The sequence below is a fragment of the Dromaius novaehollandiae genome, chromosome 4 (assembly GCF_036370855.1).
Source record: "Dromaius novaehollandiae isolate bDroNov1 chromosome 4, bDroNov1.hap1, whole genome shotgun sequence".
In the NCBI taxonomy this organism is placed as follows: domain Eukaryota; kingdom Metazoa; phylum Chordata; class Aves; order Casuariiformes; family Dromaiidae; genus Dromaius; species Dromaius novaehollandiae.
The window spans coordinates 5,364,892-5,388,889 of record NC_088101.1 but is presented as its reverse complement, the minus strand read 5'-3'; the positions used below and the strand labels follow the sequence as shown (position 1 = coordinate 5,388,889).

Sequence of the window (23,998 nt, the reverse complement as noted above, 5' to 3'; positions counted from 1 at the left end):
AATAAATAAAAAAGCAAGTGAACAAACACCCTCCCACCTCCCCCTCCCTCCAAATTAAGAGACTCCTTTTCTTTCCAGAATCTCCAAATAAAGAAGCAAAAGATCTCAAATAATGCAGGTTATGTCTGTGATGCATTTGTTCAACTGAGCTCAGTAAGCATACTGAATTTGATAACACTGATCTAATCCTACTACTGATAGGCAAACATCTCACTGCATAGTAAACTTTTGAAGAACTGTAAGATGTTCAACATCTTGTAATGTTTAAGAAAACATTTCCATTTTGGAGGTCAAATACTTTGCATAACAAATGTCGATGCTTAACTACAGCTATAGAGACTAAAATACACAAAACTCAGATTGCTGTCAGCTCTAAAAAACAGGTGTTTCCAGAATTATCACACCATAGCCAATCCTGTATTGCAGTTCATGAAAACAGAGAGCTAGAGCATTCAGAAATAGCACAGTGGAGTTGGAAGTCTTTAAAGCATGTATTACAATACGGCTTTGTTATGGGAGAAGATCCTTAAGAAAGTTTATAAAGCAGTCCACCTTGGCAGTGCTACACAGACAAGTTTTGAGATCTAGGAACTTGCTGGAGAAACTCAACAACTTCAACTACAAGTTTTATTTTTCTTTTTTCAGTTCTGCCACTGGCATTTACATTCAAGTATACCCTAATTAAGGGAATTTGCAAGTGATGTAGGAATCACTACGAAGAAGAAATGTGGAGACAGTCTAGAGCTTGTAGGAGAACGCACTTCCAGGAGACAGATGATATGATAAGGGCAGTCTATTAACAGCTTTAAGATCATTTGATTAAGATGAATGGGTATGGCTTTACAGATCCTGCAGCTTGACTACTTCACTGTGGAAACAGAAAAGCATTTACCTTTTACTTCAGGAAGTCTTTCACAAAATTCAGGCTTCTGGATCAAATTCACCTACTGCAAGCAGGTTTAAGTCATTTTTGAATACAAATGCCTTCCTAGAACTGTCAGAACCCATCAAAGCTGGCAAGATCAAGAAACCCGAACTGGAGTTTTAATTGTTTCAATAGTTACCAATTTATTTTTATAAAAAATGGTAGCAATGTAGAATACAGCAATATTTTCTGGTTCCACACACGCAGGTTGTGAACATTCCAAGCAACGTGTACATTTTGGAAGGAGGCTAGACAAGAGAATTGACCAAAATGTTACTGAACGCAGGAAGGTTTTTAAAAAAGGTTAAAAATTAGGTATCAATAGTGTCTTCTTAATATTGCTTTCATTACTGAAGACTGAAAAAACACCTGACTTTACAGATAAGGTTAAAAACCAGGAAGGGAAAAAAGAAAAAAAGAAAAAAAAAAGAAAAAAAAAAAAGAAAAAAGGCTGCTACAACACTGCCGTACAGTCAAAAAAGATCATACTTCAATATCTGCATACTTGATAGCAGCATTTTCCCACTGAACCATGTGAAACTACAGTAAGAAAACATCAAAGCAAAAAAAAAAAAAGGCAGTTATCCATCAGTATTCAAAAACCTAGAATGAAGTCACTAAGTAGATGAACACTTACTGAGAATTAATCAATATCTACATTCTTAACTGTTTCCCATTCTGCTCCAATAAAAACGTCAACTCGAGTGTCAGCTTTGTGTATTCTATTTTGGCCGATTTGAGTTTTTCCAGTTCATAGTTCACTGCATGCTTGGAATAAAGAGGGTCATTATAAATCCTTCTACACAACGAACTTTAAGGAGACAGCTGAAAATAAAATGTACTACTTGTAAACACACAAAAAAATACAAGCTTTTTTCATTTCAAGTGACCACTGGCTCCAGATGGATTATCTTCGGTATCTACCTCTTTCACCTCTGTCTCTGTCCCGGTCACAAATCCTCTCTCTCTCTCTTTCCCGATCACGGCCTCTGTCACGTTCTCTGTCTCTTCTATTATCTCTAGGACGGTCCCGCTCCCGCTCTCGGTCCCTCTCGCGAGGCCTGCTTCTCCGACCGCTGACAACTGCTTGTGTGCGGCGAAGAAAATCATCTACCCTCATGTCGTAGTCATGCTGTGATGAAAGGACAGCTCTGTTTATTTTCTTTCCCAGGTTAAAATCCCATCCCCACCCTTATCCACATGATTAGCTGTAACTTTTGAGAAAGCCCAGTGTATATATATTAAAAAAAATTATATCCAAAGTCCACATTAATTGATAGCTGCAGCACAATTTTCTTCTTTCATCTTCCAGGCAGCACCATATATCTGTGCTTCCAATGCATGAAGCAGAAAACGTAGAGGTCGGCGTTCAAATGCCGGACACCAGCAAGAGACCTGAAAGCTAAGCAGCCTTCAAGGCCAGCTAACAGAAATTATTTGTCTAAGGATCTGCCCTGGTTTTGATGTACCTGTAAGTTATAAAACTCAAACTTTTCTGCTGATAGAGAGAAAATAACTTGTTGTATGTAAGTGCAACTGTTACAGGCACGCCCCTTATTCAAACTGGGCTTCAGCAGGAAAAGCTCACAGCCTGATGACTGGAAGACATTTTGACCAAAAAATAACACCAAACCCCTCAATTTGAGAGAATGTCTGGGAATTCTGCATTTCTACATCACCTGTAAGAGAGAGGCTTTTCAAAGATGCTGGAAGTCTCTAGTCAATCTAGAAGACTGATCTTTCAAAGGAAAACCAAACTGCACTATTAAGACCTGTACTTTCAAAAACAGCAAATCTCGAATTAGGCTGCATATGTACCCAAATTTCCTCCCACTCTTGCTCTGGCCTGCAGACTCCTCTCCCCCTCTGCCTTTGTGGAAACTTACTACTCGTTTGTCTCTGTATCTTGCTTCATGTGGTACAGGATGATGTCCTGAGTATGGAGGGTGAGCTTGAGGTGGAGGTGCATGGTGCTGATAGTAAGGGTGGTGTGGCGGCTGCTCCATACCTGGATACGGTGGCTACAAGAAAGTCACATGAAGTTTGTTGAATACTCCAAAACAAAAAGTACGTAAACAAAGCTTAGTGCTGGGAATTAAGAGGCAGAAGTTATCTTTCATCCAAATGGAAAACATGACATCTAAACATAACCTATCATAGCTTAGTGAATGTAGGGCAGAATATTCTTCAGAAGTCTGCATGCTTTACTACTTCTCTACCAATTCTTATTCAGAAATTTAACCAAAAAATCCCCCCAAAAGACACCTTCTTTCCCTAACTGCCTCAAAATGATACCGTAAACAAGCTTTTGCTAATTAATTTTGCCTCCCCCCCCCCTTTTAAGATCTATGCATACAGAATGAGGCTTTTTATCTAGACCAGCATAGTCTCACTAGAATGAGACTTTTCAATGCCATTTCCTATGGAAATACTCCTATTTTAAATGAACAAGGTTACTCCACAAGACAAGTAATTTGACAAAAGGCTACTAGATAATTATTTTCAAACAAGACATCTCTTGGCTGTTCCCTTCCACTTCCTTTATCAGCAAGGCCTTTCTTTCAGTTATTACCAAAGTATCTTTGCTTGCACTGTGGTTCAAAAAATGAAGTAGGTAGGAGCGCTGGACTTTAGGATAACTACTTAGACAACATGTAGAATGGGGAAGAGGTGGAGAAATGATGGGAAGGTCTGACGGGTTAGCTCTGTTTTAAAAACTATTTTCCTCCCAGTCTGACAACCTTGTTCATTTCCTGGATTTATGATAAACAATAGTTTTATTTTAGCTGAGAAGAATAAGATGCTACAGCAGCATTTCTACATCTAGCAATGCCTTCTGCTCATTCATAGTGTACACAAGAACCAGAAGAGAGACACTGTCATATTCACTCCATGACTGCTAAGGAAACTCATTAGTTATCCAAAATCATGGCCCTCAGGGCCATGATTATAGGTAACCACATAACCAAAATAACTAGCTACAATGAGTATTCCTCCCCACTGGACAGCAAAACCACAGCTGAATGCAAGTATGAGCGCACTATCAGTTAACTTTCACGTACATAACAATATGTACATGCACTCATACATACACACATCTGGCTGGGAAAAAAGTGCATTTCAGTGGAAGCTACCATACAGCAAGACTTATTTGAGTTGCACTGTTCAGTACATTCTGCTCCTTCCCTGCATGCTTCACTGCCATAGCCAAAAGCAAGCCCCTGCACAACACCTACAGCATGCCAGCCCATTCCATAACCATCTGCAGCAAGTCCACCTCTTTGATGCATCTGCTGTTTGAAAGAAAGCCAATTACTGTGAATATGTAGCTGAACATAAAATTGCATCACACCCTTTTGTGGGGGCTAAAGAAGCGTTCTGCTATTTCCTCACAGCTTTCAGTTTCTTGCAGGTTCGAACCAAGCCACATTCCTGATGCCATACTGCATGCGAGAATGCTGGACTACTGATGAGAGCAAAGTAAAGAGGAAAAAAAACCCAAACAAACCAATCCCCAAAACAAAAAAACCCCAAACTTGATATAACTAGTCTTTCCTCCCCATACATTACAGCAAAGACGCAATTTAGCAAAAGGGAAGAGCTGAGCGCAGATCACACATAATAGGCACTTCTAGAGGGGAATGAAAAAGTTGTATTCTTTAGGGAAAAATGGAGTTTAACAAGACACAAACCATTCCTTGCCATGGTGGTGGTGGTCCCATGTTGTGGAATTCCCTCACGTAATCATTATAGGACTGAAATGAAAGACAGTAATATTAACATATGTGATGAGTGTTCTTTGGAAGTGCTGAAAGTTGAATATAAAAAGGTCCCCAAAGCCAACATGCACTAACTTACCCCATTTAAAAATACATCTCGGCGAACTCCTGAAAATCGTCTGTTGGGAATAAAAAATTTGTAGAACTAAATCCAAGTTATCCATACAGACAAGCTACCAGGGCATAAAACAAATAGCATGAACACACCTTACCTGTCTACTTCGGGATACCTGGGATCCTTTATATACCCTGTTCGAACATCAAGCATTATTAATCAAATTTACTATCTCATAATAACAGTCTTTAAAAAAAATACTCATTAGAATCTGTCTTCCATTTTGTATCATACATCAAGTTTTATCTACCTGCCATTAGCTTCGGTTTCAAAAGAACTCTCAAAAACTCTCAATTTCCTTCTTTGCTACAGACAGTACAGAAATACAGTACACTGTAGTAACAACAACAACAAAAAAAGCCCTTAGGAACTTGCACACAGTACAAACAGGGACCTGAATTTTATTCAAACAAGTTGTCTGGGAATGCCCACAAGCTTTGAAGATACCGTCCCCGGCAGTCTGCACAGAGCACTTACTACTTATTAACCATGTGTTCAGCAGGATGGTGTTAAACTAGGCAACTCTAAATCCAGTTTCCTAACAGGTTTTGTATATGCAATCATTTAGAAAATTAAAAATAAGGTAAAAACATCTGAAAAGGTCCCACAGGGCAATGAATTGTTACAGTCATAGTAAATCGTTGGAAGTAAATCTCTAACAGCCCAGCAAAATGATGCAAAACACTAGGCATGCTTCTGGTGCTAAAGAAAAATAATGCTTTTGTACTTTGTTATTTTAAAAAATTGGTCCTGTACTCTAAAATAGTGGTCTTGCAAAGCCACAGAGCAGCAACAGCACTCCTTTCGTGTCAGAGAACACAGCCTTTGCTGTCAAGCAAGACACAGGTAGGTGCAGGTTCTTGAGAAAGATTTAGAAATCTACTACAGAAATAATGGAATATATATTTCTAACAGCAGTGAAGTAAGATTCAGTGGATTACAACTGACCACTTCCTAATTCTTGCTTTCTGAGAAAGAAAAAAATCCTGCAATATTACCAGGGTAGCTGTTGCATTACCCTTGCAAGCGTTTTATTTCTGGAGAACAACAGAACTCCTCTTCCAAACCCATCATTAGACCTTCCTTTTAAAGTACAATGAAAACTCCCCCCAGGCTTGTTAATGTCAAGCTCTTAAAAAAAACTCTGAAAACACAACCAAATGTCTACCGTCACCTCTAAACATGGCTTGCTAGTCAGGTGATCTCAGTTGACTTTCCTAGCTGGAAATTTCTGATAAACATTTCAATTTGAAGATTAATGCATTGACAAGTAGGTCAAGCCAATTCTAGCAAGTGACAGGCGTTTCAACTACCTATAATAACAAAGCACTTGAGAAGATCCACAATAGTGAAAGGCTGAAAAATTTACACCACCTCTCTCAAATTTTACTTTTGCATTCATGAGCACATATGGAAAGAGAGAAAACACTTGTGAACTGGTGCACATAAATCTTCACAGTAAGATATTAACCTGGTCTTTGGTGAAACTCAGGGGGATAGTCAATCCTTGGTTTCTTTCTGCTGTTATGAATATCATAATCTTCTGGTCGACGCCTACACAAATTAGATATTAGAGATTAAACAAGGTTGCTTGAAGCATTTGTCACAGCAGAATACCTCACAGGAATAGCTTGAGCTGCCCAGGATCTTTATTTAATCATTCTGAATTTCACCTGCTTCAAAATAATCTACAGCTTTAAATTTAAACTCAATCAGAAACAATATTCAGATTAAATACCTTTCACTGTTACTTCCTGGCTACAGCAGTTTTGGTAGTTAAGGAAGGAATTCTACCCAACTGTACCTTAGTACCAAAAAGTAAAAAATTTGTCTGAAATAAACTCAAACTTATGCTTTAACATCATGCTTTCCGCATTACATTTTGAGTCAATCTATTAGACCAAAAAAAAGATTTACATAACTAAATACAGTTAAAATAGACTGTAAAATGTAACATTACATTCAGCAGGCATGGACATTGCTAAATGTGCTAGCTATGAGGCAAAGAATTCTATAAAAGGTCTACTTCCAGAACATTTATAAATAAAACTGTGCATGCTTTGCAAACTTGCTTCTCTCACTACTGTCTAACTTGGTAGAACAATAACATAACTTCTCATGATTTCTATTTTAAGCAATTTATCAGTAACGCATCAGTGCCTTTTACAAAAAGTTTAGGAACGTTAAGCTTCCTAATAATTAAAATAATTAGGGCTTCTTTCTATACCAGAAGAGCTCTCTTGCAGAGCAGGTGGTATCTTTAAGAACTTCACTCTCATGGCAGAAGTTTGTTTATAAAACAGTTCCATTCCAGTTGCTGTTATGTCTAATAAAGAACTGAAAACTGACTGCTAGTTTCACTCCATCAAGATACATAAACATTAATGGGAGGCTTGAATGCTAATAAAGTGTTTTTAAACATTCAACTACAAAACCACTTCCCCCCCCCATCAGCAAGTATAATTCCTCATGACAAAGACATGAAATCGACACTTTCTTAAATCACTTAATTGCTGTGCAACTTGCTCACGTAGCTTTCCTTTTAGTTTTATAAAGTCATTTCTCCACCCCCTTCCCAATTTCCATTTTTAAAGCCCACCATACCCAGTTACTAAGCTTTTTAAAATGAAAGCAGATTCTTTACTCTGAGCGAAAAGCCCAAAAAACAAAGCAGTTGCATCTACAGCAAAATCAGATCAAGAAAAATAAAAGCTGGTGTAAAGAATAAACATACCGCTTTCTTGTAGTTTTGAGAGTGCATTTACGACCGGTATAAAATATGATAGTAACAGTTCATATAGTAGTCCAACTACTGACTTTAAGCTGTAAGCCACATACATAAATGGAGGCCCTGGCAGGCTTGAGAAGGTGTGGTGGTGTTATATGTATAGTTTGCAGTCCATTGCAAAACCTTCACTTGTATATACTTTATTGCACTGGAAACCTCTTAGCTTAACTTCAAAAGCCATCTTGGTGTTCAGTCCTTTAAAGCCAAAAATAAGGGGGCGCTGCCAGGTTTCCTCCTACCTACTCGTTACGTTGTCCTTTTTTAAGCTCAAGGAAATAGGGACTCTTGTTGGGTATCTTTACCTACCACAGCACGTTTCCACAAAGAGGAAACTTAATCAAAGGTTTCAGGCCAAACCATACATCAGTCTGTATGCAAAGTGGCTACACAGGGAAAAGGTGATTGGCAGAAGGGCTATTATCAGTTCTTTGCAAAGACTTCTCCAATTCTGTAACAAGTTATACCCCCTTTTTTCTGGATAAAGATGTTAAGTTCATATAGCAGTGATCAATAACCATGTCGATCCTCTAAAAATACTTTAAAAGTCCACAGGTACTGCCAGCATCTGGAAAGGTTGTATATACAGACACAGCAACAGCCATTCTTTTTGGTTTGTTGCCGGGTCTCCAAGGGCCACTCGATCCCTTTTGGAAAGGGCCTACTGTTTTCAGAAGCTCAGCAAGATGTGTGAATTCAGTGGTTACATGTTAGAGAATATTTGGCAATGGGGTTAACACATCACGGTGACACAATTTGAAACAGTCCCAATAATGCTCCTCTTGAATATCAAAATAACTTAAATATTTTATCCTCAAAATGAGGCGGCATCTTCTGCAAAATTATAAGTGATCCTTATAAAAGTCCCATATTTGATAAGGCTTATCCAGAGACACACCTGAAAGAAAAGGCTTTTACAAGATATTAACACATTTTTGGCATATAAAGATTTCCTTCTCTCCATCTAGCCTGCTCATTATAAATCCAAGCTTACCTACAGCTAACATTACACGTTGCATTATCTCAATAAAGGATCTAGTCTAAACTAGACAGCACTTTAAGAGCTTTTTTTTTTCTGCAAAAGCAAAAGATCCCCATTTTCCTCTTGAAAAATGACAGACCGGGGAACCATGTGAAATCCTCAATGAAGCCACAAACTTGTCCATGCAGCTTGATTTGAGGATTTTCTCTCTTCTTTATCGCAGGAAAAGCTTGGACGAATCACATTCCTCCATCACGTTATTCTGATACATGTGCCTATTATCAGTCCAAAGAACGTTTCTAACCTTCCCACGTCCCGAACGGGGTCTCGACGGGATGGGCGTCCTCTTGATCGGGGCTGTGAATGCATTCTTCTCTTGTGCCTCATTTTATGAATGACTTGATACAAGTCAATACTTTCATCAGGAGGGAACAGAAGACAAAGCTGGGTTCCACATTCCGGCTCAATTTCCTAGAATCAGTTAGAAGTTCAGTAGTGGTTTATAAACCAAAAGAAAAGAAAGTCTCCCCAATTACTTTGATTGACAACATACATTAAAAAAGACACTTTGAAGAGCTTTCAGCATCACTAGAAACAGAGTAAAATACACTTACGTTACCTTTCACTCTTTAGGGACTACTTAGTATTTTCATAAAATAATCCAACACTTGGGGCAACCATATCTTCCCATGAGACATACAGGCCACATCAGTGCTTTGCTATAAAATCAGAGGACTGTTTTTAACCACAAAGAAAATGATCACCTATTACAGAGAGAAAAGCAACACACGTAGGAAAAAAAATCCATTCTAGCTTCACATACAAAGCCATGGCTTGATGATGACGACCATTAGCATTCGAAAGTGAATTCCTCAGAGTATGAGAGATCCACAAAAACACAAGCTCAGTGCTTGACAGCAGTCAAAAAAGGAAAATCAAACGTTCGGGATTATCACAAAAGAAACAGAATGAGCAAATCACTATACCACACGAAAGTCCATGTTCTACCTACACATTGAATATCAGGTGCGGTTCTGACCCCTTCCTCTAAAAAGGATTAAAAAAGGGGGGCAGGGGCGCAACAAGGATAGCTAAGCATGTGGAACAATTCCTACAAGGAATGACTGAACAGGCTGGGACTCTTCAGCCTAGAAAAGAAAGGAGTTTGTGGGGTATGGAGGAGAAATAGGAGCCATCAAATGAAGCCAACATGAGCCAGGTGCAAAACAATCCAGAGTCGCTTCTTCCTCATGGTGAGTAGCAGGCCTGGGGAACACCTCACCAAAGGATGTCATAGACACAAGCAGCTCACATGAGTTCTAGGGGAGACTGAACGAGTCCCCAGCAGAGAGGTCCACTGGGAGTTATGCAAAATGTAAATGGGCAAACCACAACCACTTTGAGAAATAACCCGAAATTAATAGTTGGAAGCTAAGAGGACAAGCGTCATGCAATGCAATGCTTGCCCTGTACCCAATGGTATCACCATTTCATAAAAACAAAAACACTCTGACTGCAACTCTAAACATTTTGTCCATCTAACCGTAAACATCTCTCCTTGACCATTTAACAGAAGCTAAGTTAAGTGAAATCCTTTTTTGTATCACACTAAATTTGAACGAGAGAAAATTCAGTTTTACATCTGCTGCCCAACACAGTGAAAGTTGACTATGTGCTAAGTAACTCAAGGAGTCTACATTTGCCATACTCTATGGGCATTATGTAACTCCCATCTTGCCTTAGGAAAGTGGAGCCTAGTAAATTATTTTAATCAAGGCTAGGTTACTTCAAATGACAGCAGCAACATAACTGTACTCTGGCATGTCTGACAATACAAAGCGCTACCTCACTTAAAATGTATACGTATATACCTTGCAACAGTAGAGCCCATGACCTAAGCAACACAGTAGCTAAGAAAAACACAACACAGGCAGAAGACAGTTGAGAATATCAGAATTACCTCTTAAAAATTACCTCTTAAATCAGAATTACCTCTTAAAAACCAATGCAGGTTTGATGTCATACAATGCAAGCAACATTACATCTGGATCCCCAAGTATTTTACAATTTTGCAGTGTCAAATACAATTTATTGAAAAGATGACAACAAAACTGGCACTGTATTAACTAAGTGCCCTTATCACTGGACTTTATAAGGAGGAACTCATCTAAAAGATTCCCAATCTTCTTGGTGTAAAAGCTGTAAGCAAGCACTAAAAATGGATTACTGGAGAGAAAAGGGAAAAAAAAAAAAGAACAAACCTGTCCATCGCGTCCAATCTTTACTGGCTTATGTTCATTCCAAGGATTGGTCAGGTGAGCAGATTTAGTGAAGGGCAATTCACGCCTAAATATGCAAGTGGCATCATTTATAGTTTTGTCTCCATTCTTTGTAAAAAAAATGCATACAATAGGATATTGCATACAGAATAACCTCATTAGCCTTTGCACTGACAGGACTCTGAATGAATAGTTCACGCATCAGTAACAGAAGAACTAAAGATTGCATTTTGACTAATTCCAATGTTAACTATCATAGTCCATACTATGACCTCCTACCTTATTAAAAGGAAAAAAAAATAGTCTTTGTACAACATCAAGATTGTGCTTGCTTATTACTGCACAAAGCTAAATCTGAATATACTCACTAGTTTTCACATGAGACGGTAGCTACACGTACACTTGATAGCAACATCACTGAAATATGGGCCTGTGCAACCTGATCTAACTTTTTGAAGCCAGCCCTGCTTTGAGCTGCAAGTTGGAATCTGTGACTTCCAGAGGTCCTTCCTAACCTAGATTTTTCTATGATTTGAAGCCTCACCTTTCCTGTTTTCACTTTTTGTCAGCATAAGTGCTTGTGTAAGCATGCACTGAATTCAGAAGACTGACATAGCTCATTTTCTTACGAGAGGTTTAAAACCTTTTCTTTAAGATATACTCAGTTAAATCAATAAAGTTACTGTTCACATCCAATCTATTATGTAAACATCAGTAACATTTCATAAATGATTTTATAACAGTAGCCTTTTCTTTGTTTAGCCAGATTTGGAAGTCTGACTGGAGACAGAACTGTCCTTCAAATCTTTTTCTGTTCTCCACAACTGTCCATCCAAGTGAGCAGCTGATTTTACTCAAAGACTTCAGAATACATTTTTCTAATTTCAGCACAAGAGATCAGTGAAGGAACACAATGAAGTGTTAAAAATCTCTAAGTGACTTAATTGTCTACACAAGAACACATTTGCTATACCACATGTACATGTGTAGCACTGAGTCCCAAACTCAGTAACATGGGTGTAGGGATCTAGAGGATGGAGGGCAGCCCCCTGGCTTAACTGAGTTTTCAAAAGGGTGCTGCCAGCACTCTTGAGTAACTAATACATAGAAATGAGATTATAATGCCTCATTACTAAGCAGCAATACAAATTAAATATTATTTACCTGCAAATCCAATCAATTTTGAAGACACCTCCCAACATCTTTGCATTCATTCCTGCAGGCAGCACCCAGTGTATAGGTGATCCTCCATGATGGGACTCTGAAGACAGCCTTGCAAATCCTAAAGGATTTCACATGAATTGTAACAAAGACGCAACAGAAAAGCTACTGCACATAAAAGCTCACTTTCACTTACCTTGATAAAAGCTCAGTTACACTTACCTTGGAATTTACCACTCTCTCTTACAGAAAATATCAAAATAACACTCCTTGCTGATCTAAATGCAGCATTAAGCTTCTTTTCATTGACTGGAAGCGTTGACCACACTCCCTAAAACAAAACAGCCCGCCCCATAACAAAATGTAAGAGTTAAACCCAAGTGATTTAGCTAACAGAAGACTTCATGTATGTACTTTAGCCAGGAAAAACGAGACCAAAATAGTGTTCTGAAATAAAACATCACAGGTAGCTGAAATGGAGAGAGAGACGTATTACTAAATTCGGTTCCTTCAAAAAATACTTTTTAGCCTGCCCTATGATAAAATTTGTAAAACACTGGCTTTTCAATCTTTTCTGAACACTGCAGATGCATTTAGATAACCTGTAAGGCTTTATTTGTAATTATGATGGAAAAAAATAGGAAAACCTTGACCTTTAATATTTTTAAGTTTTGTGACTTCAGGAGTTGATCATTACATAAAAACAAACACAAAGTAAGAAAACACAGAAGCATCTGTGCAGGACAACAGGTAGGTAGAGCTAAATTACCCTGTTGATATGACAGGCTAGTAGAGAGTTTGCAAACTTTCTAACTCTTTTAGTGAATGGACAGAAATATGAATGGCACCAGAGCAACATTTTAAATTGGCAAGACAGCTCCAGCAGCTTTTTCCAGCCTCCTCAACCCCCAGATACTTGTGCAGCCATGCACAAAAAAACCCTTCACCACAGAGGTACCAATTTAGCTAAAGAATAACCAGCTTGTTGCATTACTTTTCAACAATTCCCTGAGCACCATTTCCCTGAGCAAACTAGGATGAGGAGCTTAAGCTGGTTTAATATGCTTAAACTTCACCTTCTTTGGTAGCAGCTAGCTGCCAGACCATATTCTGAGGCTGTTCTCCCCACTTCCCTTACTCCTTTCTCTGTGTCCAGACTAGGTCTTGTCTGACCCTTTGGAAACCCCATTCACTGGCGTTGAGTCACCAGAGAACTATCTTTTCCCCCCGCTGTTATTAGCTTTCTGTCAGATTTATATTGCTTTAGACTGTTTGCAAAGCCACACTGCGAGTTAGAGCAATTTTTATGTCGGCTCCAGCACAAGATCCAGTTTCATTTCCAGAAATTGCAGTGGCAAAGCACTGATGTCCATACGCTGAGAGACACGGCAACCACTCCAACAGCTTTAGGAACTAGTATGCTGTTGCTGTCTAAAGTGTAGAGGAGACAGAACAGATGTTCTCCCATAAACAGCTAAACTGAGCATCAGTCAGCTTCGCTACAGAGACCACACTCAAAATGGAGAAAAAAGAGGAAAAAAAACCAACAAGAAAACCCCACACACCTGTCCAGTAAGTTACATTTTACGATTAAGGGGTTTAATGTTACTCTATTTTAGAGCAGGTTCCTTAACAGAATCTTCTGCTCCATGCATATTGTGTAACAGTAAATCAGTTTTTTTCCCCTCCACATCCTCTTCCAAACACTTAGCATGCAAATACAAAACAACAAAAGCAGCCTGGGTCCACTTCTCAGCAGCTGAAGCCCAATGCACTGGAATCCCTTGCAAGTAATTCCCTTGCACTAGCTCTACCACGCATACATTTCTGCAATAAGGGCTCAGATCCTGGAACCAACCGAAAAATTATTTTTACAGCATTAGATCTTAGCCAAACCCACCTTCTGAACCTGCTCACAGCACAGCGATATGAAGACAGGTGCCGATGAAAGGGAGAAAATGCAACCATGGCATATCCAATGTAGGTTGGTTTAGGATGCTATTAAACTGACCTTGAAGGAGGCAGGCGGAAGATGGCTCAAGTAACTCTGAGAGCTGTCTTCCAGCCAGCACATCCATACGTAGCCTAGCGAGTGTTTGGGGTTGCAACACCCTTACTACCTTTGAGGGTTTGATGGATGACACAGAGGTCAAATAATTCTGCACCCTTTCAAGTGTACTTCCATAGCATGGCAGAACTTGGTCACCACAGGGGAGATAGAAGCTCTAGGGCAGTGGATGGATACTGACAGAACAACAGTTTTAATACCATGTTGTCAAAATTTAACCAAGGAAGCCCAGAGAAACAAATCCTGTGTTCCAACAAGGAGCACATATATATGATCTCACAGAATTTCCTTACTTAGAGGAGCAGTGACCATGACAATACATCACCCTTCTGAACAGTGCGCCTGCCAGAAGCATCTAAACAACGCTGTGGCCTAGGCAAAGTTCATGAAAAGTCAATCAGTTCGCTACGCTTGAGTCAATCCAATGGCTCAGTATTACTCCGCATTGCTTCCCATACTCTCACTGCTTATCCTGTATCAGTTATGGTACTCATCTGACTGTGGAGGAAGATTTAACACTAACGTGCAAATTCCAAAGGAAAATGACCCAGGCACTGAAATGTAAAGCTCCCCCAACTCAACAGAACCAGTAAACTCATGTGCTGAACGTATCTAAGACTACTGCTTGCCGTAAGCCAGATTCTGGTAGTACAATTCTTATAGTAACTTCTGAGAAACTCTCAAACATTTTTTAAAGAAAGGCACAAGATCACATTTCAGAATTTCTGAATAAACATGCAAATTGTTTCTTTATTACAACATCCTATTCTACTTTTTTCAAAAATTAGGACTCAATCTTGCCTAACAAATAATTGCAACATTGCGTACATTCATTGTATTTTGCAATTGTTTCTAGATACATCCTTAAGTGATCAGTTTTACCAAAAAAAAAAAAAAAAAAAAAAAGTATTAGATACAGTCATATTCAGAAGCAAGCATCAGGCATCAAGCACCTCAGAGATTCCATGGGCAGAGGAAGAGAAAAATCTCTTTCAAATAGTAAGTTGCTTGAATCAGCTCTGATGCTATCCATTGCCAACTGTTCCCTCAAGAGTTTCAGTGGCAGATTAAACTCCAGTCTTAGCTCTCACATGGCTGATGCTCCCTTTTTAACCATAGTCTGCCAAGATAAAGGACTAATGGTCTAGAAACTTCTCTAGATTATAATGGAAGCCAAGCAGTCAGCGTTAAAGAATCAAGGAACAGTAATTATTTCATACTTGCCTCTGCCAAGATCTGAGTGATAGAGAAAAGACTGCATAAACCAGTACGCTTTTCTATAGTAAGCTGTGTTTGAAAATAGTCAAAGTAATCGGTCTGAAGAAAATTTAACATACCTTAGCTTTAGCAAGTGACACGTTTTCATGGTTATTGCTCTTGATGAGAAAAAATCTTGCATCTTGGAGAATGTATTTAAGTTTACTTGTTTGGTCTGAAAAAACAAAGCGTCAAATAAGCTAAAATATAAATATTTATATCTTTTTAAAACTTCATTGTGAGTGTAGATAGTTAGTTTCTTCAAAATATACTGTATCCCACCCAGTTCCTACCTATATATCAAGACAGTCAACCACCCAAAAACTTGAAACTTGAAATCTAAGTTGTAGAGCACAAAATGCCAAGTTTGAAAGGAGTAAGGGAAATCAAACCAAAACTAAAACTTCAGTACTCGAGAGAAGATAAAAAAAGCAGAAAAAAAAAAAAAGCACAATTCAGTGATGTTCCGATATACAGGATTTGTATCCTTGCTTAAGGACCTTTGGATAAACACTGGGAAACATTTTTATCAACAGGAGTCCTCCAATACAGTATTCTGAGCCATTCTTTTTTTCAAAGGCAAGCATCTTATTTTTTCGCTTTGTTGCTTCTGCAAGGAGCAAAACAGCAGAACTTTTTGCATCTCACACAAAACATGCAAAATTGTTATGTTATGCTCATAACAAAGTGCTCAAACTGACTTATATCGGAACATTACTACTTAGACATAATTTAATGAACAGAGACAATGGCTTGTTATGGGGCATGCATTAAAAATTCAAATTTAAATGATACCTTTTTGGACAGCACGAACGGAAGATGATAATTTCTCATGCTTCTTTTCTGAACCTGTGTTTAGCCAAAGTACATTTGTTCAGATTGAGCCTTAATAGAGATAATATACAATTTCTACAGCCTTGTCACATACAATTTTCACTCATGACAAATTATGCTTTCTGGCGCGCACCCACACACACAAAAAATACTGTTCAATGTGCACGAGTGTTCTGCTTTATTTTTTGTTTTTGGGTAGTTTGGTTTGGGTTTGTTTTTTAAACTAGTATTTGAACAGTTTCCTACTCAGAAAACTAGTCACTGAATCATCATCTTCCAAGTTTAAAACAAAAAAAAAGTGAAAATTCCACTTAAGCAACAGAATAGCATTAAAGTAACAAGAAAGCCTACTTCCCCCCAAAGGTATCCACACACAACATGCCAGAAGTCAATACCAAATTATATCAAGCTACATACCCCATAAATTTCTACAGCCAGTTACATTTATTTTAGTTTACACAATAAGATTTGATGCAAGTAAGGACAGCAAGCAGTAAAGAGTACCTGCATATGATTCTGATGCAGAACTTCCACTTCTGTCAAAAACAATTGGAGAGATACCTCTGGCTCTCTTCCTCTCCTTCTTTTTCTCATCTAAACCCCCCCAAACAAATAACAGCAGTAATGTAAAGATCAAGGGGCAGACAAAATTCAGATAGTAAGTACTGGGACAGGCAAATAATATCTGTAATGATGAAGTTAGTAACCAGGATTTTCACGTGCAGCCGAATACTGTCTGTAATGTTCCTCCCAAAATACCATGCACAAAAGAAGAAAACAGTAATTACTCGAACTTTTCATGCACAAAAGGAAGACAAATATCACACATCCAAAAATTCCATGCAAAGGTTAGAGACAGAATTAATTTACGTGGCGTTTTGAGTACAGGCACTTTAGTTGTTCTCTCCAGCCTTTAGCCAAATTTGCCATACATACAGCACCAGCTGCGTTGTGATAGTGACATTGCCTCTTGTTTGCTCAAAGCTCAATAAAATGGCAAGAGGTATGAAAACTAAACACTGTGGCACATAAGCAATTATTTCCACTCTCAAAAGAGTTACATTATACTGCAGAGCTTTTTGAATAATTATTACAGCTTCACTTGTCTTAAATTACAACTTCCTGTTCTCTATTTCCAGATAGCAGAGCTTAACCAAAAGACTGGTATTAAGTTATACAGGAGGACCATCTATGTAGACATCAGACAAGTCAGCTATGCAAGAGGAATCTTAACATGGCTGTAAGCCTTCTTCTCAAATAAAACTATATCACATTAAACTCTCCAGTATGTCCTAACTGTATTACAGAGATCACCTTTTTCAAGACTCACTTAAAACAAACACTTTATGTCTGCTTATACAAAGAGAACTAGGGGGAAAAATTTGAGCTATCACACAAGAAAAAGCGGTTTACCATGAACGAATCTGAAATTTTCTGAACAATGCAGTTCAATGACGTTAATTTCCGCAAGTCAGGACCAGTTATAAATGACAACCACGAAGCAACTGTTTCTTATTTCTGCTTAATGCATTTTTCTGCTTTTAAGTTTGTCTTAATAACCAATCATTTCAACCTAGGTTTTGACTTCTGATGCTGAAGGCAGCCAGTATTTAAGGCTCAACTATTTAATATAATCCCCTCTTCAGGGAGCTAGTGCTTTTCCTTGCACCACTCTACCTAACCATTCATCTAGATGAATACAGAATAGCTCACCACCAGCTTGAAATGAATTGCACAGGAAACTAAGCCATGAGATGCATAAGGAATTATTAACTCTAACATTTTAAAGCATTAAATAGCAAAGTTGAAGCAATCAAGCACTATGAATCTTCAGCATGGAAATCCTGAAGTCCACACATCTTGGTGTAAAAGGACACCACTTCCCTGTATAATTTTCCCTTGCCTGTGGATATTTCATTTTACATCTTACTTGTGCTTCCAAGGGTTAGTTTCGATGGTGGCCCTGAACTGATATTTGTAAAAGCAATCCAACTTTTAGTGGCAAGACATTTCAAATTAGCATGCTAAAAGTTACCTACCCGATGCCTCTGAGCCGGAACCAGATCTGACTGACCCATCTGTGAAAGATGCGGATTCAGAATCAGAATCACTGGCTTCACTTCGTGTGTCATAGTCATTTCCTTCCTTCTGGTCTCGCTCATCCTGTTCATACTCTTCTTCGTCCTCCTCCCCATCTTCTTCCACCTCTTCATCCTCCTCCCCTTCATCATCTTCCTCTTCCTCCATTCCTTCCTCCTCATTCTCTGTATTGCCTTGTTCAGAGGAGCCGCTACTGCCAGTCTCATGATCCGAGCAATACTCCTCAGAATTCACCTCTTCTTTGGAAGAATGGCTGGATCTGCTTGGCCGTCTATCCATATCATGCCTGATTCTCTGATGTTTAAAGAAAAAGTGAATCAGCAGTCATATAACATTGTCAGGATGCACACACAGTCCTAAGAAAATGTGCCTTATAAAAGTCTCATATAACTGTTTTATTTATAGGGCAGCAAGAACATTTACTACCTCTGAACCATCTGGTGTGGAAGACTTTGCCCTTCTGTCAATATCCCTCTTCCGCATGCAAGTTTTTTCTGCTTGTCCTTTATAAGGTTCCCTGGAACTGCTCGACATGCGTGTCTTTCGATCACCATCTGGACGCTTGTTTCTATCCGATCTCTGATATTCCTCATTCTTGTATTCTGATACTGGCTTTCCTTTCGTACTCACTAGTCTCTTGTTATTGCTAACTGATGAACTAGGTGGCTTTGGCATCATTTGCCTTGAAGAATGTACAGAAGGTTTTTGTCTTTTGCTTTCAGCATTTTCCATCCTGTCACTTTTTCTTTTTGATCCTTAAATAAAAAGAGATATCAAGTTCAATGTTATTTTGTATATCAAACTGAAAACTGTGCAGAAATGCCTACTTTCTCTATATTTGTTAATTCTCCCAAAGTCGAAGGTAGCATCTTTTGGTTTTAAGCTTCACCTTAGTAGGTTTTTTCTACAATGACATCCAAAACTGCTCATTAGGAACAGCTGACATTCTGAAATGAATAAGATTTTAAAATAGCAATCAATTTTTTAGGCTTTGATAGGCTTTAACGCTTTCCAGATTTAATATATGGGGACATTAATTCCAATGCTTAAGGGATTAGCCTAAAGCGAAATTACCAACTGAGCTGGAACCAGACTTTGAAACCCTCTTGCTCCCTTTCTGTTTCACTTCATTGAACCAAAAAGTACAGCGATTTTTCTAATGGCAAATACACTCACAGAAAGCCAAACTCAGCAACTCCTTTTGAGACAAGAGGAAACCAAATTAAATGTTTGTTCAGAAAGTCAGGTGTAAAAGCAGATGTCCATGAAAGACAGATGTTTCAGAACTCTTTCCTTCTGTGGTTCAGGCTGTAAGAGCTGTTACCTCAAAGACTTTAATCTTGCTAATACAGATGTTTTTTACTGCCTACTTTCCTGTAGGACCTTCAGTACCAAAGTCACCTACCCTTTTTCTCACTTTTATCTTGCTCACTATCAGGGTTATACAACTCATCATCTTGGTCAGGAGCATCAGTCAAAATGTCATCCAGAACATTCAGTTCACCATCTGAAAACAAAATACCTAAGTTAAAAAACACTACAAACAGTGTGAAGATGCAAACAACAGTATAATTGGTATTTACAAACTGAAAAATTTCTCTTAAAATTATGGATCTGACACACTGCGAAAATTAAAATCTGCTTGATTTTTTTCCACAACCAAAAGGATCAATCAAAGCCAACAGAAGTGGTAAAATATGTTACAGGATGCCCTTAGGCCTCTAAGTAAGATCTGAGCTGGCTCCTCATGTCACGCAAGCTTTGCAGAAAAGTTGACCTACAAATGAATGGCTTAAAGAAAAAGCCTGTACAAAATTAGAGAAAAAGGAGAGTGGGAGGTAGCCTGAATGCCATAAACAGAGAGGAGGGACCTCTGTCCTCAAAATCCTGATGAAGAACTTGCACCTCAAATTATTTTCCCTCCTCCCCCACTATTTTTGTTGTGGTTGCTGTATTAGAAGGGGGAATTTTGTGGTTCACCTACAAGGAGAGAAAAACCAACAGAACAAAGTAAGGTAATAGCAAGATCGTAAGCCATGGTGCTCCACTGAACAGGTGGAAAGAGGTACCTATTTAATGCACAATTAACTCTGAGTTGCTCTGAAGAAAAACTAAAACTAATTCACCCTGACCAAAGTGCATCAAAAGTTTAAGGACATTAATGCTTAGAGAAGCTAAATGACCACACTTGGTCACATAACTTTTTAAACTTGTCACTGTTTCCAACTGTGCTTCACTTTGATTGAAATCCATGGGAATATGTAGCGATTCTGGTAGATGACAGTTTCATCAGATATAAGACTGCAGATCTATATTCCAGGTGTTTTCAAAATGAGAGTGGACTAAACATAAACATGCAAAGGGACAAATAATAGAAAAGGTATTAATTTCAGAATTTCATACTACTTCTCCTTCACTTTGGAATTTTTAGCTCTTTCACTGTATATTACTTTCAGCAATTATACTTTCTGCATTTACTCATTTCAAGGAAAGCAGAGCAAACTCCAAGGATTCAGCTAGTTGACAACATCTGTAAAAGATGCGTTGTGCAACATTATGAACCAGCATGTAAGGACTTCTGTGCTGGATGAAATTAGGTGTAGAGTGGCAAAAAAATCCTCCAAGTTTGGCAACCTGACTATCTCAAAATCCTGAACAAAAGTTGGTGTGGTATTAAAGAAAGACACAATTCCCCCATTCCAGAAAGAAAAGTCATTATCATCATTTTATCTCTGCGATATATACCTGAATGAGTTCAACATAGGGTGCTAGTTTCCCTGCTGGCATTTCTCTACATCTTCTGTGGCAGAGGAATGTAGAAGTTGTCATAAAACCGCACAGTTACTGTATCTAACGCAAAGAAGTGGTGCTGAGAGGTGGATTGAGCAGCTTTCACTGGCAGCTTGCCATTAGAGGACATTTAAATACGACAGGAAGCTGCATCATCATTCTCTTGGGAGCAGATTTTTACATTTGTTGATACCTATATCCCCAACAAATATTTGTGCTGCTATCGATGAGAGGAGATGTGACAGCCAGATTCCTGGCTGTGCAACTGCTAAGTTTCTGCTGCAATCCCATGGCTTGAATTGTGCTTCCCGACAGAAGACCAGGCAAGTTCACATACCAGATTCTGTTAGTGGAGACTATGTAAAAGAGGTGTACTAGGATTAGACTATTTAATATATCACCCATATCAGATGACAAACATTGAACCTCAGGCTTGTTCCACTTTTGCTGAGGCAACAGCATACTCAAGCAAACTACATTTACCTCAGCTACTGCAGTAGCATTCAGAGGTATTAAAAGATTGAGATATCAGCTGATTCAGAAATAAATGAGAAGGTAATGAACAGTTAACAGAGGGATCTAGTTTGACATAAGACACTCTGAAGAATCCCTCTAGGGCTGCATGGGCCTGATATATAGTTGGAACCTTAAACAAGTATTCAAACGGAAGAGGCAGAAGGGATTCCCCTCCCCCCCGCATAAACGTATACATGTGACCCCTAAGAAATTTCCAGACCCATTTAACAGCCTGCTGACACAAAACAAAAAACAAACAAAAACAACAACAACAAAAAAAAGGCAGTCTGACCACATGGTTCTTTTCTCCTCAACTAACGGTACTTCGACTAACTGAACTGTCACTATTAGTGCTCTACCTGATTAGCAAGAAAAATTGGCCAGAGAGGGCATGATAAGCATCAGGAAAAGCACAAAAAACAAAGGAGTAAGAAAGGGGTAGAGGGGCAGAATTCTCACAGTTCATGACTGCTAAGGGGGAAAGGTCAAAACAGGTATCTCTTCCATTTCAGTACAGACATGCCCAACTGTGCCCTCCTGCAACACATCTTGTGTTGACTCCAGGGTGTGTTGGACTCTTCCATGAACAATTTTAACTCACCTGAAACAGCAAAAAAGTAACCCAGGGAAGTTTTTTTTCTCTGCTGGCCATAAGAGTTAAATCTGCTCAAGGAAGGGTCCAAACATGCATCTGAGTTGGCAAAAGAGAGGGTATAAGATCAGGAGATTTATAGCAGAAATAGTAAGCGAGATTTGTTTCCAGTTTCCCAAAGTAGTGAAATAGCATTTCTCTTCTGGAAGGAGCAAAAAAACAGTATCACATTTACAGTAGCGACAAGTTCAGTTACAAATGAAAGTGCATTAACAGCTGCTAATGAGTAATAATCAGACCTCCCATAGGGGAGAAAATTAAAAGCAGATTAAAACACGAAACATTAAAATGTTTCTTGGTTGCTACCCTTGTCTTGTCCATTATCACTGATTAAAAAAAAAATTTAAAAAAGCTAACCTGGATAAATTGCAGTATGAAAATAAATTTACAGAAAACAATAATAAATATTTCAATTTCGCTGCTCTTCTCCAACAGAAACTCAAGCTTACTTGAATACAACCCAGTCGTAGCATAACCCACAATTCTTACGATAATAATGCTAAGAATCAGAAATAATTTTACTCATTAGCGCTAAAAAAGTAAACTGGAAATTTTTACGTGATCTAATTTCACAATGAATATTAAATGTAGCAACCTTTCACCCCTCTGAACAAAAGACATTTCATGGTATCTATCCTACAACTCTTCCATGAAATGCACCCCATGGAAACCCAAAATAATGTAAACCAACCCACACCAGAGTGATTCTTTATTCTATAGCATGTTAACTGCTATTATTAGCTAACTATAACTAATTTACATTACTTACAACTAAACAGCAACCATTTCTTAAAAATTTGATTTAGTGAAGACTGACTTATAGAAATAACTATCTGACAGAAAACATATGCATCATGTCAGCTTCTGCATACCGTGACAATTAGGGGCATTCTGAATGCACGTTGCCCTGGAAATGTTCAATTCTCTTATTTCAAGCATATTTGCCCAGAGTACCCAGTAAGTATAACTGAGTCTGGGCAAGACAATAAAACGGAGCAGAAAATACAACAAAAAATTGCAATGCAAGCTTCCAATTGCAAAAGTATCGACCATATTCCCTCATGGAAAATCTTATAAAAAACCCCAATGGCTAGCCATCCAAAGAAAAATAAAGAGAAGCCGATACTTTCTGTTAAAAGATTATTAGCAGCACATGACCGCCAACAGTGAAAAGCTTACTGCCGGTGCGCTTATTTGCGCCGCCACTACTCGAGTCACCTTGCCCTCAGCGCGGCGCCGCCGCCGCCGGGCATCGACCGCATCCCCCGGCGCACGGGGGGAGCGTTTCCCCACACGCAGTACCCCGCCGGGCGCCGAGGGGCCCCAGCACGTCCAGCGGCTGCGGAAACCGCCCGCAGCGGGCGCCTGCCGCCCCCGCCGCCCCTCCGCTATCCTCACGGACGCCCCCCAGGGCGAAGGCCCAGCAGCCGCGCAGGCCGCGGAGAGGGGTAGGGGGCCCGGGCGGCGCGGTGTCTCCCGGCGCGAACTGGTTCCCCTCACCGGGCCCCAGCCACCGCCCGCGGCCCCACCGCTGGGTACCTTTCTCCTCCCGGCTGTCCGCCGCCATCCCGCCGCCGCCGCGACGCGCCGAGCGCCTAAGATGGAGGCCAGCTCTTCCTGCGCGGAACGAGTCCCCCTTCCCACAGTGCACCACTTTGTTTACGCTCCGCGCGTCACAGAGCGGTGAGCAGGAAGGACTTGGCGGGGGGGGGGGGGGAGCTCGCTCGGCTGCGCATGCGCAGTACCGCGCGCCGG

General features: G+C 39.4%; 1 protein-coding gene across 4 annotated transcripts; it reads right to left on the bottom strand.

Annotated features, from left to right (window-relative positions):
* Positions 1 to 1,042: 1,042 nt before the first annotated feature.
* Positions 1,043 to 23,936, bottom strand: YTHDC1 (YTH N6-methyladenosine RNA binding protein C1). Of its 4 annotated transcripts, XM_026108580.2 has the most exons (18): positions 23,783 to 23,933; positions 22,193 to 22,282; positions 19,691 to 19,792; positions 18,712 to 19,040; positions 18,225 to 18,579; positions 16,690 to 16,779; positions 16,147 to 16,200; positions 15,432 to 15,526; positions 12,249 to 12,357; positions 12,030 to 12,147; positions 10,848 to 10,932; positions 8,891 to 9,057; positions 6,291 to 6,373; positions 4,917 to 4,953; positions 4,784 to 4,823; positions 4,618 to 4,680; positions 2,812 to 2,946; positions 1,043 to 2,057 (listed from the first exon to the last, which is right to left on the bottom strand). In XM_026108580.2, exons 1-18 carry the CDS (start codon positions 23,808 to 23,810, stop codon positions 1,833 to 1,835), a joined length of 2,205 nt encoding a protein of 734 aa, XP_025964365.1. In that variant the 5' UTR covers positions 23,811 to 23,933; the 3' UTR covers positions 1,043 to 1,832. The 4 variants fall into 4 exon arrangements, with proteins under 4 accessions (XP_025964365.1, XP_025964367.1, XP_025964366.1 ...); XM_026108582.2 differs by lacking the exon at positions 22,193 to 22,282 and having other exon boundaries at positions 23,783 to 23,936; XM_026108581.2 differs by lacking the exon at positions 16,147 to 16,200.
* Positions 23,937 to 23,998: the final 62 nt, after the last annotated feature.

What these genes read in the sequence shown, in the direction of transcription:
- YTHDC1 (XM_026108580.2), bottom strand. Translation starts at nt 23,810, where the DNA reads ATGGCGGCGGACAGCCGGGAGGAGAAAG. An exon ending in TTACTTTTTTGCTGTTTCAG is followed by an intron (nt 19,793 to 22,192) that starts GTGAGTTAAAAT and finishes TTTTGTTTTCAG; the next exon opens with ATGGTGAACTGAATGTTCTG. An exon ending in AGATTGGACGCGATGGACAG is followed by an intron (nt 9,058 to 10,847) that starts GTTTGTTCTTTT and finishes AACTGATTCTAG; the next exon opens with GAAATTGAGCCGGAATGTGG.